Here is a 21,432-nt window from a genome sequence, read left to right on the forward strand (position 1 = left end):
AAAATAAACACTCAAAAAAATTAAAAAAAAAAAAACTCATCAATTACTACATTTTAGAACTGAAAGAGTATTTGATGGCTGCATATAGGTTATAATACACAAAGTATCTCATTCCAGCTATGGTCCCTGAACACCCATCTTTTCCCTTTTTCTCTAGTGAGTACAGTCTCATTTTTGTCTACTTCATGATGGCAAAGAAGCAAATTAGTTCTCCAGATTTTTAAAGACTATAGATTAGGACTAAATGGAAACACTGGTCTTAGAAATGGCTATGTTAGCAATCTTTTTGCTGGGAGTCTATTTTTTAAAATACCCTGTATGTTTAAGGTTAAACAGGATAAATAATTTATAGTAACTAAATATGCGTCTTATTACACAGGTATACTGGTTTGTCTTTTAAGAACCCTGATTTGTGTTCTGACCCTCTAATTAGATGTGTTAGCACCTTAACACATTTTAAGACAGTACATAAGTTGTGGGCATCATGGTAGGGTATCCCACACTTATCTATATTAATTTTAGAATTAGTTCATATTTATCAGTCAATATTCTACTCTTTTTGTGCCATAAATAAAATAACTTACTGTTCTCAGATTATTCATATTATTTGAGATAAATTCCAATAATGCAGTTCAAGGAGGAAACAAAATTTCAGGTAACAAACAACTTACAAATTGACTTTCACCAATCTTATTTGATGAACTGGTCAATATAACAAGATTTTTTATTAGTTGAACCAAATAATTTGAATTACTTATGATTAAATTGGAGAATTTCAGTAACAGTCTCCAAGACTATCAACTAATTTAAGTTTACAATAGGAAATTCACATTACTTGGATCTTAACTGCCAACATTTGGTTAGGGTATATCTATGGGTTAAAAGGTCTTAAATAATGACTATAGTTAATAATACTGTGTACTTGAAATTTGCTATGAAGAAGTTAAATGTTATCACTGTACAAAAAAAAAGAGAAATGGTAACTATGTGCAGCAATATATGTTAATTAGCTTGATTTTGGTGACTCACAATGTATACATATATCATCAAGTCGTACACCTTAAGTATGTACCACTTTTAATTGTCAATTTTACTCACAAAGCTGAAATATACAAATTACCTGTAAAAGTCTAACAGGTAGTCTCAGCAACAAGCTATTTTGACCATAATCAACTTATATATAATACCTTGAAATCAGAGGTTTTTTATAATATAACTGCTAATAGTGATTCTGAAATCAAAAGAGACATTACTTCATAAGCACTAGTAGTTCAAAGGACAAAGAAAAAATGAGAAGTAAAAGCACTATCTGGTTCTAATTCTCAATATGGAGCCTGAGGATTTATGGCCATTCACTACTGTACAAGTTTCAGGTTCCTTACAGAAAAATCCTAATTTCATGACAGAAATTTTCCACAAATTGATTTTTTTTGTTTCACACAAACATTTCTTCGAGTAGAGAAGAGGTAAATTCCAGCATCTTCAAGTGTTAAAGTTTATGGAATTAGTGTCCATAAAGTTTAAAATTCTTCTATTTATTTACCACATAGATGCTCCTTGCAAAAAAAAAAACAAAAAACAAAAAAAAACAACAACAAACAAACAAAAAAAACATGCAGATTCTCTTCCTTTATTTAAATATTTATACAGTTGACCCTTGAACAACTTGGGAGTCAGGGGCACTGACCCCTGAGCAGCTGAAAATCCACCTGCCACTAATAGCCTACTATTGACTGGAAGCCTTACTAATACCAAACAGTCCATTCACATCCATTTTGTATGTTATATGTATTACATACTATATTTTTCCAATACAGGAATCTAGAGAAAAGAAAATGTTATTAAGAAAGTCACAAGAAGGAGAAAATACATTTACAGTACTGTACTGTATTTATTGAAAAAAATACATATATAGTGAAGTCATACGGTTCAAACCTATGTTGTTCAAGGGTCAACTGTACTTTGTATACAAGTTCTACTCGATTATCTAGTAAAGCAAAACCACAACCTGCTAACTTAGATGAAAGATGAAGTTTCATTAAATTTACTAACTGAAATTAAATTAAATTTAGCATTGCACATGGGAGACTGAATACTTATAATCCTCAAAGTTCCAACTTGACCACCTTCTTCCATATATTCTCTGGGAAATCTCACCTACTCCCAAGGCTTCTACCATCTATCCAAATGAGGATGATCACCCATCTTTAATTTCTTTAATACATGAGACTTTTCCAACGTTAAGAATGGAAGTGCTCACATAAATTTAAATATAACAAAAATCATATGATTAGTTCAATAAACAGGAAAAAGAAAAACATCTGACAAAACCCAACACCTTTCATGATAAAAATACTTAATCTCCTAAACCTCATAAACCTCATAAACCTCATAAAGGGACTATGAAAAACCCACAGCTAACATCACACTTAATGATGAAAGACTGGACGGTTTCTCCTAAGATCAGGAATAAAACAAAACTTCATTCTCACTGCTTCTATTCAACACTGTACTAGAGGTTCGAATTAAGCAAGAAAAGCAAACAAAAGACAGCTGGCCTGAAAAGAAAGAAGTAGAGCTACATTTTCAGATGACATGATTTTGTATATAGAAAATCTTAAGGAATCCACAAAAAAATTATTAAAACTGATAAAAGGCACATCAGCAACGATGCAGGAAACAAGGTCAATATACATTCAATTATATTTCTATATACCAGCAATGAACAATTTGAAAATGAAATTAAATAAAACAATTTACCACAGCATTAACAAATAATAAAATTCTTACAAATAAACTTAACAAAAAAACTGCAAAGCTTAATATGCTTACTGAAAACTGCAAACATTGTTAAAAGAAATTAAAGAACATCTAAATAAATGAAAAGACATCCATGTTCTTGGGTCAGAGGACTTATAATTATTAAATGTCAATATATTCCCCCAAATTGACCTAAAAATTGACAATTCTCAGCTACATTTTTTTGCAGAAATTGTCATGGTCTGGGGCACCTGGAGGGCTCAGTCGGTTAAGCATGGATTCCTGATTTCAGCTCAGGTCATGATCTCACAAACAGAGCACAGAGTAGCACAGAGCCTGCTGGGGAATCTCTCCCTTTCTCTCTCTCTGCCCCTCCCCACTTGCTCATGCTGTTTCTCTAAATAAATAAATAAATAAATAAACAAACAAACAAACAAACTTAAAAAAAAAGAAAAGAAACTGACAAGGTGATCCTAAATTCATATGAATTGAAAAGGACCTCAAAAAGCAAAAACAATCTTAATGAAAAACAAAGTTGGAGGATTCACACTTGCCATTTTCAATCTTATAAAGCTGCAGTAATCAAGACAGTATGGTACTGGCACATGAACAGATACAGAGATCAGTTGGAATAGAACTGAGGGTCCAGAAACAAGACTTTATATTTATAGTCAAATCATTTTTGACAGGGGCTCCAGCTCAACTCTATGGAAAAAGAATAGCCTTTCCAATGAATAGTCCTGGGATGACAAGATATTCACCTATGCAAAAAAAAAAAGCAAAAAAAAAAAAACAAAACCATGTTGGACTCCTTTCCTCACAACTTATGAGCAAATTAAATGCAAAAGGATTATCAACCTAAATATAAGAGCTAAAACTATAAAGCTTTAGAGGAAAAGATAGCAATATATCTTTATCACCTTGGATTACACAAAGCTTTCTTAGATAAATACCAAAAGCAAAAGTGACAAAGAAAAAGAAGATAAATTGTATTTCATCAAAATTTAAAAATTCTGTGCTTGAAAGGACACCATCAAGAAAGTGAAAGACAACCCCAAAATAGGAAAAAATATTTCCGTATTATATATCCCAGAAAAGAATTGTATATCAAATTGATAAAGAATGCTTATTAACTCAATAATAAAAAGACAAACAAAATTGTATTTTAAAATGGGCTAAGGACTGGAGCACGCCTTGGCCTCAGTCAGTTAAGTATGTGACATCGGCTCAGGTCATGATCTTGAAGTTCGTGGGTTTGAGCCCTGCATCGGGCTCTGTGCTGACAGCTCAGAGCCTGGAGCCTGCTTTGGATTCTGTGTCTCCCTCTCTCTCTGCCCCTCCCCTGGCTCATGTTCTCCCTCCTCCCTCCCTCCCTCTATCTCTCCCTCTCTCAAAAATAAATAAACATTTAAAAAAATCTTTTCAAATAGGCTAAGGATTTAAATACACACTTCTCCAAAGAAGACATACAATTGGCTGACAGGTATATGAAAAAACATTCAAGGTCACTCATCATTGGGGATACTCACATCAAAACAATAAAGAAGTATCACTTCACACCTGTCAGAATGACTATTACCAAAACAAAACAAAACAAAACAAAAAGACATCAAGTGTTGGTGACGGAAAACTGGAACCCTGTACACTGTTGATCATAATACAAAATGGTGCAGCCGCAATGGAAACAATATAGAAGTTCTTCAAAAAATCAAAAATATAACTACCATATCATCCAGCAATGGCACTTCTGAGTATTTATCTAAAAGAATTGAAATCAGGATCTCAAAGAGATATCAGTAATCCCATGTTCATTTCAGCACTATTCAAAATAGCCAAGATGGTATGACAACCTGAATGTCCACTAGTGATGGGTGAGTCAATAAAGAAAATGCGATATACACATATAATGGAATAATATTCAGCCTTTTAAATAATAAATCTTATAGAGCACCTGGGTGGCTCAATCAGTTAAGCGTCTGACTTCAGCTCAGGTCATGATCTTGCTGTTCCTGAGTTAGAGCCCCACATCAGGATCCTCTATTCCACTTCAGATCCTCTGTTTCCTTCTCTGTTTACCCCTCCCCTGATGGTGTGCACACGCACACACACGCTCTCTCACTCTCTCAAAAATAAATAATGTAAAAAAATAAAAAATAAATCTTGTGATATATGACAACATGAATGAACCTTGAGGACATCATGCTAAATGAAATAAGCCAGCCACAGAAGTAAAAATACTGTGTGACTCCAACCATAAGAGGTATCTAAAAGAGTCAAACTCTTAAAGCAGAAAACAGTAGTCACCAAGGCAGGAGAGATGGAAATGGCGAGTTGCCAAACAATGGGTTGAAAGCTTCATTAATATAAGATCAGTAAATTCTATGGATCCTCTGTATAACATTATTCCTATAGCTAATAATATATCCTACACTTAAAAATCTGTTAAGAGTAAATCTTGTGTTCTTAAGCCAATAAAGTAAGGATTTAAAAAAGCTTTTTCAAGATAAATAATGCACATAGAGAGTAGATTAGTGGTTTCCAGGGACTGTTGGGTGAAGAAAATGAGTGACTGCTAATGATCACAGGCATTCATTTTGAAGTGATGAAAATGTTTTGGAATTAGATAATGGTGATGGTTGCACAACTTTGTGAATACATAAAAATCATTTTAAAAAGAGTAAATTCCTTGGGGAGCCTGGGTAGCTCAGTCGGCTGAGCATCTCACTTGGGCTTAGATCATGATCTTGTGGTTTCTGAGTTCAAGCTTCACATCAGGCTCACTGCTGTGGTGCAAAGCCTGCTTAGGAACCTCCGTCCCCCTCTCTCTGCCCCTCTCCCCCCTTGAACTCCCCCAAAAATAAATATCTAAAAAAGTTTTTCTAAAGAGTGAATTTCATATGTGAATCTCTAAATTAACTAATGTGAAAGAAACCTGACTAAAACAAAAATGTACATAATGTAATGATTCCATTTTATGAAATTCCAGAAAAAGCAAGCTAATCTATACTAATAGATAGTTTGCTTGGGGATTCATAGTGGGCAGAGGGATGGTTACCAAGAAACACAAACAAACTTTTGGGGATAATGGATATGGTTGTTATTTTGATTGTGGTTAATAGTTTCACAGCTTGTATACATATATCAAAACACAATAAATTATCAATTTTAAATACTAGCAATTTTTGCATGTTATACCACAATAAAGCTGAAGGGGGAAAAAAACACACACACACACACACACACACACACACACACACACAAAACAAAAACAAAAACAAAAAAGACAACCCAATCTACAAATGGTTGCGTAAAGGATCTAAAAAGACATTTTTCCAGAGAAGACATATATACATGAAATGGCCAATAAACACATGAAAAGACACTCAAAATTCTTAGCCATTAAGGAAATACAATTCAGAATTATAATGCCATGCCACTTCATACCTATTAAACTAACTAAAATGAGAAAGATAGATAAAAATAAGTATTGGTGAGGATGTGGAGAAACGTGGTATATTGTTGGTGGGAATGTAAAATGGTACAATCGCTTTGGAAAACCGTTTGGCAGCTCCTCAAAAGGCTAACCTTAGAGTTACCATATGATCCTGCAATTCTGCTCCTAGGTATATACCCAGGAGAAATAAAAACACATCCACACAAAAACCTACACACAAATCTTCACAACAGCATTATTTATAATAACCAAAAAGTGGCAACAACTCAAAAGTCCATCAAATGATGAAAGACGATATTGGTACATCCATACAAGGGCACAGTATTTGTCCCTAAAAAGGAATGAAGTGGTGATAACATTAACACGCTGCAACATGGACAAAACTTGAATAGTACTCTAATCCAAAGAAGTCAGACACAAAAAACTACTGTGTCTGATTATATTATTGTAGGACTCCATTTATATGTCCAAAATAGACAAATTTAGAGAGACAGAAATCTAGAGACAGACTAGTGGGTGACTAAGGCCAGACGCTGAGGGAGTTTAAAGTGACTGCCAATGAGTACAAGGTTTCCTTTTGGAGATGACCCAAGTGATCTAAATTTGGTTAGGGTGATACTTGTACAGTTTGGTGAACCTACTGAAAAAGAAACTGAATTGCATAATTTACATAGGTGAATTGTATGAAATGTGAATACTACCTCAATAAAGCTATTAAAATTTAAACAAAACAGAATAATAATTTATACCTGTGATTCCAATAAATGATTTTTAATCAGATTTTTCATGGAAACTCCCCAAAGCTGATCTTCCCTTACCAACTTTTCAGTAAGCCTCATCACCACCCACCCAGCTACTCATAGCAAAAAGTCTATAATTCATCCTTAACTCATTTCCTTCATAGCCCATGTACAATCCATCAGAAATCCTGCAGCAGTAACTTCATAATTTATCTCAAATATGATGACTTCTACCCCATCTCCCCTGTCCAAGCCACCATCAGCTCTCACCAGGGCCTCTGTGCAACAGCCTCTTAACGAACTAAACTCAACCCCGGCATCTCCTCTCCTGGTTTTTCATACAATTGAGTTAATTATTTATTCTAAACAAAACTCAGATCGCATTGCACCCATGTTCAAAACCCTTCAATGGACTCTCATTACCAGAAGAAATTCAAACTCTTTCCTTGGCCTACAAGACAATTTAAGATATGGACCTGCCTCTCTCTATCCCCATATCACTCACTCCCTCTACTATAGCGACTGGCCTTCTTGCTCTATCTGAAACACCCTGAACTTGCTTCTGCCTCAGGGCTTCTACGTTTCAGTTCTTTGCCTGAAAACCTCTTCACCTGAAACATCACGTATCTAATCATCCCTTACTTCCTTCAGAGATGCGTATGTGGACCTTTCTATTTAAAACACTACCTCCCACACACACTCCATTCTTTTGTCTACTTTAGTTTTCTTCGCAGCATTGTCCACTTGTCTCTGTTCATTGCTAACTCCTCTAAAATCTAAGTTTCACAAGGAGAATTTTTACAATTTTTACTCTATCTCCTTCTTCCTCTTTCTCCTATTCACCTTCTTCCTCCTTTCCTTCCTCCCCTATCTATATAACACTTAGAAATAATTTTTAAAAGATGAATAACATTTGACAATATCATTCAGGGTCTATGCGTCAAATTCAAGAACAGATATTCTGCCCCAACTGAGTGGCTTTCTGTTCTCATGGAATCACCATTTCTTCTTTGTCCACCAGGAATATGTCTTCCCTCACCTTCATAAAAACTGGTTTAATGTCTCATGAAGGCATCAGTGTGTGACTGTCTCCAGAGAATGCATGCATAAAGTGAATTCTTTTTTTATTAAAAAATGTTTTTAATGTTTATTTCTGCAAGAGAGAGACAGAGCACAAGCAGGGGAGGGGCAGAGAGAGAGGGAGACACAGAATCCGAAGCAGGCACCAGGCTCTGACTGTCAGCAAAGAGCCCAACGCAGGGCTCGAACTCATGAACTAGGAGATCGTGACCTGAGCTGAAGTTGGACGCGCAACCAAATGAGCCACCCAGGCGCCCCTAAAGTGAATTCTAAACAAACAATGTGATTATATCTACATGAGAGATCTTGTCATACACCACTAGTCAAGTATCCTTATCACAGTCTCATCACAGCATAAATGCTCTATAAATCAGTTTTAGTAACATTAGCTGTTTTAACAAACCAATATGGAAAGCTTAACGTAAGACTTATTTTTGCTTAAGCAGCAGTCCCACATAGGTATTAATGCAAAGTGGTTAGTTTTCTGATGCACAACCATCTAAGAAATGTTTCAGTCACCTATTGCTGCCCGACAAACCATCCCAAAATGTACTGGCTTATAACAAAAACTTGCTTCATTTATCACAACTCTCACATGGTATCAGATGGGGCAATGAAACAGCTCAAAGTCCAAATGGCTTCACTCCCACAAGATACAGTGTATTAGCTTCTGAACTACAAGCGCAGCTGGGCTTACCAGCTGGGAGCCTCATTTCTCCTCAACGCAGCTGTTTGGACTTCCTCACCACATGGCAGTCTCAAAGCAGTCATATTTCTGACATAGTGACTTAGCTTCTAACAGTACAAACTTCCAGGCTTTAAGGTTTAGCACAGCGTCACTTGTGCTGCCTTCTACTGGTAAACCATGTCACAAGGCCAGCTCAGATTCAAGCAAGCTACACAAGCACATAAATACAGGAAACTGGGTAAACTGGACTACCACAGGAACTCAAGTTCTTTCTATCTTGTGGCTTCCCCACAGATGGAGAAAAGCAGTGCATCTTAACCACTTTGCTCTGTCACACATACCATTTTTCATCACTTTGGGAACAACTAGTCACACAGCCCCACCTAGCTTAGCCTCAAAAGTGAGTGGAAAATATAATTCCTGACTGTGCAGCTATTAGCCAATGACTAGAATAAAGAAGATGAAGCACAAATATTTAGTGGACAGTTGGCAGCTTCCGCTAACTTTCCCCTTTCTCTTATCTCCCACTAGATTAACATTTCCTTTTTAACTGTCAGGAAATCAGTGAGCACATCTCAACAGATACTACCTTCCCCAGGCAGATTCCCTCCACAGTTATGTTTGTTTACTTCACGCTGCTTCCAGTAACTTATATCCTCACACCAATATTCATAAACACACACTCACTTTACACAAGCATTTTGACTGATCTCATCTTTGTTTTAAAATGACACTGATTTCTGGGGCACCTGGCTGGCTCATTCACTGGAGCATGCGACTCCTGATCTCAGGGTTGAGTTTGAGCCCCACAATGGAGGCAGAGATTACTTACCACAAAATCATAAAATCATGCATCTACAAATACACTCATGCATAGATAATAAGCAGAATTGCACTGCCTTCTGTCAAAATCCACACCTCCCCCATGCGATCAAACTTCTATTTCTAACTATCTCTTAGATGTCCCATTGGATCATTGAACTTTACATGTCAAAAGTGAACTCAAGTATTACCAAATCCACTCCTCCTTCCGTACTCCCATCTTAACATCTTCCCACCCGGGCACCCAAGCCAAAACCCACGGAAGTCATCACTGGTTCCTCCCCTCCCCTTCGACATACAGACTGGAGTCATCATACTCTGTCCACCCAAAAATCTCCCTCAAATCTGTTTCCTTCTCTATTCCTATTCCCGCATCCCTAATGTCAGTCCTTCTTACGCCTGGACCACTAAAATAGCTCCCAATTAACTGACTTCCCTGATTTGAGAATACAATTTCCCTACCCAATCACCAAGTCCTACAAAAATTATCTCACTAAAATATTTAATCATGTTACCCTTACATAAAATCAATAGCTTCTTTGCCAATAAAATTCCAAACTTTAGTATGGCATTTAAGACCTTTCACAAGGGGACCTCCATCTTTACCTCTCACCCACTCAACCCTCCCTACCCTTTAGTCCCACCAGCTTATCCAGGATGGCGTCCCAAATACACCTTCAATTTTCATGACTCTGTGCCTTCTTTCATGTATTTATGTCCCATTTATAAGTTTACTAAGAAGTTCTTGCCCTTTGCCCCTTCTCTGCCTACTAAAAGCCACTTTTAATTATTACTTCCTCAGTGACACCTTCCTCTAGGCAAAATTTGCTGCTCCACTCTTCAGTGACTCCTGTTTGATAACTCGAATACAGTACTTACCAAACTAAATTATAAGTAGCTGTTTAATGACTATAGTTTTCTGTCTCATCCACTAGATTTTTGGTGCTTTGAAGGCAGAGGAACCCAAGACCAGCCATCTTTGTGTCTATATTGACAATGAAAGCACCCCTATATCTCCCTAATAAACAGAGCCCTTATTGGAAAGCATGTGGCTTTTTAGATGGCTAGAAATTCACCTGAAAACAAAGTAGCCACTTCATTTCCCAATGACACACTTCGGGTAGCCAACAGTGGTTGAGACTTCCCCGTGCCTTTGTTCATTTCCTTTAAAAAAAAATTATACCTAGACAGACTCAAGGCCCTACAATATAATCTCACTCCTCCAACACAAATTTCTGCTACGTTTTGCCTTTACCTATACTACCAATCTTTACCATTTTATATCACAGTTTGATGTTCCTTTAAAAACAGAAGGGCCAGAGATAGGAATTTCAGTGAACAGGAGGTGAGTGATTTGCCCACAAAAGGAGGGAAGACAACAGATCATCTCAACTAAAAGATCTAAAAATCATAAAGAAAGCTGACTAGCAAATAATGAGAGAGAAAAAAACGCTTCCATTATGAATTATTACAGATGAGGGTTACAAAAACCAAACATATGTCCCTTAGTACTGATCATAAGTCCCTTTGGTAGTGACTCAACAAAATGATAGCTGTTGATTAGATTGTGCCTCCCTGATATGGTTAATTATACTTTCCAAAAATGTGGATCTTCATTTTTTTCCCCAAAAATATGGGTCTTCAAATTAGATCAAGGTGGTTCACAGCTGAAACCAAATAATAATGGACATTTCCCAAACAGCAACCAATGACAGTGTCTTCCATTTTGTTTTTTTCTCTCAGCTTATATACGCTAAAATGTGATATGTGATTTACACAAATTTACATCTTTTCTGTATCTTGACAAAGGGCAACGTTATAAAATTTCCACTGAATTAACCACTGAATTAACAAACAGGTTTCTTGTTTTGTTTTTCACAACTACATGAGATATTTTTCATTAAGTAGTTTTCTAGTTAGCACAATGCTTTTATCGTTACAGATGCTGTGAGGACTTACAAAGCTCAGGTAGAGGGCTACCTGGGTGGCTGAGTCAGTTAAGCATCTAACTTAGATTTTGAGTCAGGCCATGATCTCACAGTAGTGAGATCAAGCCCTGCATCAGGCTCCCCGCTGAGCAAGAGCCTGCTTGGGATTCCTTCATATTCTCTCTCTCTCTCTCTCTCTCTCTCTCTCTCTCTCTCTCAAAAAAAAAAAAAAAAAGAAAAAAAAAGTTCAGCTAGGTTTTGTGGTAGACACTGATTAGATTCTGGAAATATAGTAAAACCCCGCATCACAAGTAACTTGGTCTGTGAATATTTCACAAGACAAGCACCCATTTCTAATATATTTTAACTTGATAAATGAGAGCGATGTCTTGCAATACAAGTAGTATGCGACACCGAATGCCACATGATCAGAACTGAACCAATGTTTCTTGAAATTTGCTTTGATATAGGAGTGCTCTGGATTACAAGCAAGTTTCCAGAACAAATTATGTTTGCAAACCAAGGTTTTACTGTAGTTCCATTTTTTAAATGTTCACTTTTATTTCGGTTTTGTTTTTTTTTTTTTTAACATTTATTCATTTTTGAAAGACAGAGAGAGAGCGCAAACGGGGGAGGGCTAGAGAGGGAGGGAGGGAGACACAGAATCTGAAGCAGGCTCCAGGCTCCAAGCTGTCAGCACAGAGCCTGATGCGGGGCTCGAACTCATGGACTGCGAGATCATAACCTGAACCAAAGTCAGCCACTTAACCGACTGAGCCACCCAGGTGCCCCTCACTTTTGTTTTTAATCAAACTTTTACATGCATACTGTTTAGAGCACAACAGTCCTTTGAGACTCAAAGGAAAAAAAAGCAGTCCCATGACGGCCTCTGTGATCCATAAATATTTTCTGCTCCCCAGGAATGACCACTCTGAAACTGTTTAACTGATCTTTCTGGTATTTACTTCCATCTCTAATTAACTTACTACTTTTCTTGATGTTTCCATTCCAGGCACCATCAACAGACTTCCCAGTAAGGAAGGGGAGAGTTTACCTCTTCCACACATTTATACACCCAGTCCCAACTGCACCATAACCACACTTCTTCAGTGCCTTAAGGGCACTATTTCACTTCTTGTGCTCAGCAGTGATGAGAAATCTAATCCTTCTGATTCTTGATCCTTTGTACATATGCTTCTCTCATTCTCTGGAGATGTACAAAATTCTTTTATCCCGGATTTCTGAAATTTCACACTAAACTAGCTCAGTATGAGTCTATTTTCATTCACTGTGATGGATTCTCAATGGGTCCTTTTAATGTGGAAATGCATGTTCTATAGTTCTGAGAAATTTTCTCGAATTATTTCATTGGTCATTTCTTCCCCTCCAGTTTCTCTGTTCTCTCTTGAAACACCTATTTTTCAGACCATTCCTGTAATTTTCTTTCCTCTTTTCCATCATTTAGGGTTCATGTTGTAGTTGTTCTACTTTCTGAGCTATTTCCTCAACTTTATCTTTCATACATTGTAATTCTGAATTTCCAAGAGCTCTGTTCACATTCTTTTAATATATCTTGTCCTCACTTCATCAGTGTAAGGACTATATTAACAGTTGTTTTGCTTCTGCATTGTCTGTCTCTTCCAAATTGCTTTAATTATTTTTTGGTCTCTATATTTCCTATCAGTGGCTTTCCCTAACTAAGCAATTTCTTCATAGTTAGGAATGAGACATTAAAAAGCTGACTAGATGTTCTGTGTACACAGTGGTGACGGCTGACAATGAGCTTCACAGAAGGATGATCTGACTGGGACCTTTCCAAGACGAACCACTTACATTGGTATTTGTAAAATTTTTTTTTTCTCGGGGCACCTGGGTGGCTCAGTAGGTTAAGCATCTGACTTCAGCTCAGGTCATGATCTCCTAGTTCGTGGGTTTGAGCCCTGCATCAGGTTCTGTGCTGACAGCTCAGAACCTGAAGCCTGCTTCAGCTTGTGTGTCTCCCTCTCTTTCTGACCCTTCCCTGCTCACACTCTCATTCTCTCTCTCTAAAACCAACACTAACATTTTTTAAAAAAAGAAAACAAACAATTTTTTTCTCTTGGCCACTTCAAATTCCTCAAACATTTTTGCTTATGTTGTAACCTTAAAAACTTTTTGAAATACCACGTATTCACATCTCTTGGTAACATCTAAAATTTTCTTAAGTTTCTATAATTTCAAGGATAGAATTTCTATCATATTACCAATATCAACTTCTAAGAAACTATTATAAAAGTTTTAAACTTACAAAATCTTGCAAAAATACAGAGTCCAAGATACCCTTCATCCAGCTTCCCCTAATGCTAACTTCTTACAGTATCAAAGTACTATTATCAAAACCAAGAGATGAATATTGATAAAATACTATTAACTAGAACCTTATTCAAATTTCACCACTTTTTCCACTACTGCCTCTTTTCTGTTTCCAAATCCAATCTAGGATTCCATACTGGATTTCGTTTAATATGTCTTTAGTTCTCATCTTTGATAATTCCTCCACCTTTGTCTTTCATGATCTTGACACTTCTAGAGATTACTGATCAGTTGGTTTGTAGAATAACCTTCAATTTGGCTTTGCAAATGTCTTCTCATTATAAAATTAAGGTTATGTGTTTTGGGCAAAAATACCAAAAATCATGTTATGCCCTTCTCAGTACATCAGAGATCAGGAGTCCATGATATTGACAGGTGTTACTCCTGGTGATATTAACCATGATTTATTAGTTAACAGAGTGTCTGCCATGATTCTCTATGTAAATGTACTATTTTTTCCCTTTACAATTAATAATATTAAAGATAAACAAAAATTATATCACTTTAATAAATCTAACAGACCCTAGAAATTATTATCAATTTGATAACCGTTATCATCCCCTTAACTGTTCCTTTACTATTGAACTAACCATTCCTTAACACTCAAAAATGTTATGATGTTCCTTTTTCTCCTTGAATTTCTATTTCTCTTATATGTATTCTACAGAATGTTATCATCATGTAATGTACTTTTATTCTTGGATTATATACTTGATTATTCAACTGTTTTTCAGTGCAAAAACATACCTGTACACAAATATAGATTTTTAAAATTTCTTGTGACCATACAGTTCTAATTATGAAACCAAAATAAATTTTGGGTTATTATCATCATTAATAATAGTACACAATGGATCAAAACATAAATGTATTCTACAAATGGAAAATTACTTATTAGGTGAAAAATAAAATTTTACTCAAAATGTATCTTGAATGAAATAGATGTATCTCACTTTTTTTTTTTTTTTTTGGTTTATAAGTCCATTAATGAATATTACTTACTACCAGAATGAGACAAGGTTCAGCACTAATCCTATTCCTTTTTTAATAGATAAAAATACTCAATAACTATAGAAGGGACCAGAAAATCTTTTGTTATAATGATGTTATTAAATTCTGTGAATTCCCTTTGAGTTATGTTCCAGATTTCACACAAGCTACTGTAAAAACCTACTTTTAATAATGACATCTCCATAACCCCAAAACCATACAAACTCTAAGTCTCCCACAGTGATCTCTGTACTTGAGACAAAAAAAAAAATTATACAGTTTCTTAAATTTCATTACACTGTAATAGGATTTGACTTCATAAACAGTCAAATCCTATTATATATATAAAACCTTTCATATACACATATAAATATATATATAAGCATATATAAATATATATCCTTATAAATATATATATAAATCATTATATATATATAAATATATATGTGAATCCTTTTTATATATAAATATATATGTAAATCCTTTTATATATAAATATATATGTAAATCCTTATATATATAAATACATGTAAATCCTTATATATATAAATATATATGTAAATCCTTTTAAATGTATATATATATATACTTTTATATATATATATATAAATATATATATAAATCCTTTTATATATCAAAACTAATTTTACATCCCAACAAATATCCCAATATACCAATATGCTATTTAACTTAAAAATCATAAAGAGTAATATCATAAGGCTTTCATTCAATACATATTTGTTTAATAAAGATTTTATCTTTTTGTTACTGGGAGTTTTTTTCCTGATACATAGATTATGAATACTTCTATCAGAAAGTGTTTTAGTGGGAATGCAAGCTGGTGCAGCCACTCTGGAAAACAGTATGCAGGTTCCTTAAAACACTAAAAATAGAACTATCCTACGACCCAGCAATTGCACTACTAGGCATTTGTCCAAGGGCTACAGGTGTGCTATTTCAAAGGGACACATGCACCCCCATGTTTATAGCAGCACTATCAACAATAGCCAAAGTATGTAAGGATCCCAAATGTCCAACGATGGATGAATGGGTAAAGAAGATGTGGTATATATATACAACAGACTATTACTCGGCAATCAAAACAAATGAAATCTTGTCATTTGCAACTACGTGGATGGAACTGGAGGGTATTATGCTAAGTGAAATTAGTCAGAGAAAGACAAAAATCATATGACTTCACTCATATGAGGACTTTAAGAGACAAAACAGATGAACATAAGGGAAGGGAAGCAAAAATAATATAAAAACAGGAGGGGGACAAAACAGAAGAGACTCATAAATATGGAGAACTGAGGGTTACTGGAGGGGTTGTGGGAGGGGGGATGGGCTAAATGGGTAAGGGGCATTGAGGAAGATACTCCTGAAATCATTGCTTCACTATATACTAACTAATCTGGATGTAAACTTTAAAAAATAAAAAATAAAGTTAAATTACAAAAAAAATAAATAATAAGAAAATTAAAAAATAAAATAGAAAGTGCTTTAGTATTTGTTTTGAGCAATTTTTCCAAAATATTTTACACTTGGGTTTCCTTTAAAAAAAAAATAATAGTTTCAGATTGAATTAAATGATTATTAATTCAAAGTCTGGTATAAGCACACCTAATTGCATTGTTATCTGGTGGATGAGAGCCAAAACTTAAAAGTGGGAAAGAACTAAAATAAATAGTAAGGAGGTAATGCAATTAGTAGAAAATTGCGGAAGGTGCTAAAAGTGGTAGACAAGCGGCACTTGAAAACTCCAGGATATAATATTTAGTTAACTACCAGAACAAGCAAAACTAGAGGCCAGGTCACCGAGGAGAGAAGGAGCCCAAATGAGCATGAAAAAGGAAGAGAAGCACGCTGCTGGAATCAGGTACTGATCAGAAACACTCAAAGAGCAATGTTATGCCCTTTAACTGTGTGCCTTTCATCTAAAGCAAAGTTCCAAATAAATAAGTATAAACTAATATGTGCTCCAAATGTCTATGAGCTAGTTCCAAACTTGATCAGACCAAAAAAAAAAAAAAAAAAGCTAAATCTGGAAGGTGTGAAATGTAAAAAAGACCAAAAATTAATCTGAGTGTTCTCTACGAAAGGTCTTCCGGTCAAGGTACAGAGCAGGCCGACTTTGCTATGTGGTGGGTATATATGTATACACAGATCAAGCAAGTTAGAGCTTTGTGGCTTCAGTACCTCCAGGGAACTGAAACAGCAGGAAAATAGGTAAAGCAAAATGAAGTGGCACCCATCTTTTAGGAATAGGGTATAGCTAAGTCTTAGGATCAAAAATCCAAACTTCAGGGGTGTCTCGGGGGCTCAGTCTTGATTAAGTGTCCAACTCTCAATTTCGGCTCAGGTGATGATCTTGCAGTTTGTGAGTTCGGGCCCCACACTGGGCTCCAAAATGACAGTGCAGAGCCTGCTTCGGTTCTCTCTCTCTCTGCCCCTCCCCTGCTTGTGCACTCGAGTGCTCTCTCTCTCTCAAAATAAATAAACTTTTAAAAAAATCCAAACTTCAGAAGATTAACAATTTCAAAGTTGTCTAAATTCTCGAAATAAATTGTTTTTCATGGTAATTAGCAAAGCTGCCTTTAATAAATCAGGCTTAATCACTTGTGTGAGGCAGACAGAGGCCATGCATTTGGTCCACAGGTAGAGAGTAGTTTTAAAAGGAGCCTGTAATGGTGACAGCAGCAGGAATCAAACAACCACTTTAAATTAAGGGAAGGATGATAGGTAGTAAGGAAGGCACTTGTGATGAGCACTGGGTGTTGTATAAGTGAGGAATCACTGAACTCTGCTCCTGAAACCAATATTGCACTGTGTGTTAACTAACTAAAATTTAAAGGGGGGGGGGGGGGGGGGGGGGGGGGGGGGAGAGGGAGAGAGAGAAGGGCATGGTAAGAAGTCAAGACAGCCAAATCAGAGGCTCAAAGTACACCTCTCTTTACACATATGTGTACAAATCTTACCCTCTGTCAAATGTTTATTTTTGTTTTTTTTTCAAAAGACTTTCCTAACAATCCTCTTTTACATAGAAAGGTAGAATCAAAGTACTCCTAAGAAATACTAAGTAAAATCACGTCAATTTAAACTCTACAGAGTAATTTAAAAGGATACAGATACAGTTGGGGTCTAAAAAGGAAGCTTCCATAATATGTAGTTTAAATAACTTTTAAAGACTTACCTGTAGGCTTAACTGAATAAAACCCAACGGCCTCTCCTTTCTTCCACAGAATCTTAGCGTAATCAGTACTGCTATGGCACAGGAATGGTATCTCATTTCTCTCCATTTCCTGTTTTCTATAAATAATTCGATTCAGAACATACAGTACCACTCTCTCCCCAAGAGTTCTCACCTGGAAAGAGAGTCAGACACAGGCACAACAGTTATGATATGCATTCAGAGATGCTATCCACCTTGCTCCCTGCTTCCACACCTCATACTGGCATGCACAAAGCACTTTAAATACACTAATAATGATTTCTTAAACTTATCATCACAGTAAAAGTGATGAGTAACCACTCATGCCAACAACAATCCATTTCTATAGACACATAGGCATGGAAATAGTGCCTCTCAGCAAAATTCTAAAACAGGAAAAACTAATTTCCAATGTACCAATGATCTAGCCATCTCTTCCTTAGCGCTCAAGTGTTTTGTTTCTGCTACCAGCTGCCCAGACCCAGGCTACCTCTACTGTTTCAGTTCTTTTCACCCCATTCCAGTCTCAATATTAAATAAAAAAGAAAAAAGAAAAAAAAAAGAAAAAAAGAAAGCTTCCTGTTATCCTCTAGATCTTTAAGAACCATTACCTTACTTGATGAGGAAATCCATAATTATGTTCCTAGGAAAGGAATCTCTCTCATTTTTTCCAGGTAAAATGTTCGTTTAACAGTCATGTCTATAGTTAGACAACTATAAGAAACACCCACCTCACCCCACATACATACCCACAGACCCTTCTGCCAGATCAGATGAGTGATGACAGTGGTACCAGGCAAGTCTGATAAAAAACAAACTTGGGGCAGTCACAGAACAGAAACAGAGCCTCACTTCCTACATGCAGGGTTACATGGTCACAGGGACCACTCACCAACTTTCTGACATCAAACAATGGGGTTTTCCTCCCACAGACATCTTTCACTACTAAAAACAAGAGTACTTACTACCCATAAGGTATTTCTCCTCAAGCCTCCTTGAAGAAAAACAAGAGTGCCCTATAATTAGGTGAGTGGAGAAAAAAAGCATTAACCCATATACCAACACTCCTCTCAAAACTAAACAAAAACCCTTAACTATACTACACACTAGGAGATGTCAGATACCAAACAACACATGAAATGACAAAGCTCACTTGCTTTCCAGGCAACCCATTCCTTCCTTGAACAGCTCTGACCAGTATATAATTCTTCTTTATACTGAGTTGACTACAGCCAAAGACTGTACTTTGATACTCTGGAGCCATACAGTCTAAAAATAATTGAAGAGAGCCATGACATTCCCCTAAATTCCTACCACAGGAACATAGGAACGAATGAAAGAAAGGACTGATCTAATGCAATTTTGGGTACTTTTGCCATTCCAGTTCTCACTCATGAAATGCTCCAGATCCTTATCATCTCTCTTCCCATTGGGGCTTGAAGATACTACAGACAAAAACACTGAAGATAACTGCTAAAACAATGGGGCTTTGCTATATAAACTTCAGTTCTTGTATTAGCTTTTTTGTTTACCTTCATTTTACTTCTAATTAACTAAAGCCCCCAATCGTTTTCATATGCGCTGTTTTAGCTTATTCTTCACGATGTACATGTGCAGTTATTTTTTTGAACCTATGGGTAACTACTTTTCATCACGTTAGATCCTCTTTGTTTCTTAATTCTGCCTTTCACAGCCTGGTTCTTCCATTCAGCACTGAGGCATGCAGAATTCAGGTCATCTATGTCTTCCTCGAAGGAAATGAGAAGATGGTGACGAGGACAGAAAAAAAGGGACAAAGCCTGGAAGTATGCTAGTGAGGATCTCCCTTCTATTCCACTGTGTAGAGCACTTGAATAGACCACCTGAAATGGGCCTGATAGGCAAGGTTCCTGGTCAGTCTCTCCTAGAGACAGAGAACCTAAGCAAACACACGGAGGGAACTAGGTTTTTGTCTACCCTATACGGAAATCAGAAGCTGAAGCCAATACAGGTAACTACCATTCAAGTAACCCATAGAGACTCACTCTTCATCACTTAATTCTCAGATACATTCAGAGCCACATAAAACTGAGGAAGCCCAATCAGAGTACCAGCTTCATCAAAACAATGAAACTTTAATCATCTAATACAACCTGGTCATACTAAAATGGAGAAGTGCTCAATAACTTTAAGAACTATCAATGTTTAATGGGAAACAAACTGTGAAATGGCCTCATAAGAAACACTTTTAAATACAGGATCTTGTTACCTGCTTAAGCCCTTCTCTAGAAGGGACAGATGTTTTCACAATATCATCAATAGCCCACCACTGATCAGCAAGGTAAAGTGCCACAGCTAAAAATAGAATAAATGATTATTAACATTTAAGTCTTATAGCATACAATATTACTATTTGATAAGGTTTATATAGATAAATATATCTACACTTTATAATACAATGTGCCCCATTTATTAAGCAAAAAAAAAAAAAAAAAAAAAAAAAAAAAAGGTACCTGTGAGTGAGTCCTCAGGTGCAAAGAGAGCAAGAATTTTCTCAGTCTGATCTCCACCATAAAGAGGTACAAAGCCTACATTGGACAGGCTAATAGGAATCTGAAATGACAAGTGAGTAAAGATTAGTGAAAAGTCTATTAAGAAAATATAGGACAAAAACAACATGCTTCTACCAAAATATTAAACTTTTCCTACATTAATGCTAATTATGTAATTTCATAGAAGGTATTTCTCGTGTCAAAAAATTGTATCAGACTTCCCTTTTGCAAGAATTTTATTATCTTCGGGGACAAAAAACTGAAGTTTATTTCAATAAATATTATTATTGTACTCTAGCCACAAATACAAATAAAAACAAAGGCATGATATGGTACATATAAACTCATTAAAAAAGACACTAGTTTATTATCTGTTACACAATTTCACGGGAAAAAAACTCCATTTTATAGCAAAAGACAACAGACAGGTAAATCGGTTTTTCCAGTGAGATACATGAAACTCTAAGGTTTGCCTACCTTCATTAATCTGACCATAATTCCCCACTTACAGATGATACTACAATTCAGATAATTATAAAATACCGGTGCTTTACAAGAAGAGACTTTAAAGAATCTCTTAAACATCACTTACTAGAAGAAAACTACAAGGCCTATAAAGGTTAGAGAATTTGCCTACCATCTAGTTCACAGGGAAATTCTAACAATTCCAAGTCTAATTATCTTTCTTTCACAATATATCATGCTTACTAATTAGAAAGCTTGATTCTAGTACTTCAGGAAAAGGAAGATCTGTGGTACAAAAATGTGCAATTTAGTGTTCTGATTTTTCTTTCTTAAAAACCTTCTAAAATCACAAATTCTCAATCTAAATTTAGTCAGCTCAAATCCCGTAACCAGTCTCAGCAAACTGTTACC

The 21,432-nt window shown here is 35.9% G+C and overlaps 1 protein-coding gene across 9 annotated transcripts in view; it reads right to left on the reverse strand.

Moving 5' to 3' along the window:
* The window catches only part of FAM169A (family with sequence similarity 169 member A), a 93,705-nt gene that overhangs the window by 30,201 nt on the left and 42,072 nt on the right, over nt 1-21,432 (reverse strand). For all 9 annotated transcript variants that reach the window (XM_042941073.1, XM_042941088.1, XM_042941063.1 and 6 more), the window contains 3 exons: nt 20,518-20,617; nt 20,274-20,359; nt 18,008-18,179 (listed from right to left, as the gene is read on the reverse strand). In XM_042941073.1, the coding sequence (XP_042797007.1) occupies nt 18,008-18,179; nt 20,274-20,359; nt 20,518-20,617 (358 nt within the window). The remainder of the gene's footprint in view (nt 1-18,007; nt 18,180-20,273; nt 20,360-20,517; nt 20,618-21,432) is intronic.

The sequence above is a fragment of the Panthera leo genome, chromosome A1 (genome assembly GCF_018350215.1).
Source record: "Panthera leo isolate Ple1 chromosome A1, P.leo_Ple1_pat1.1, whole genome shotgun sequence".
NCBI classification, from domain to species: domain Eukaryota; kingdom Metazoa; phylum Chordata; class Mammalia; order Carnivora; family Felidae; genus Panthera; species Panthera leo.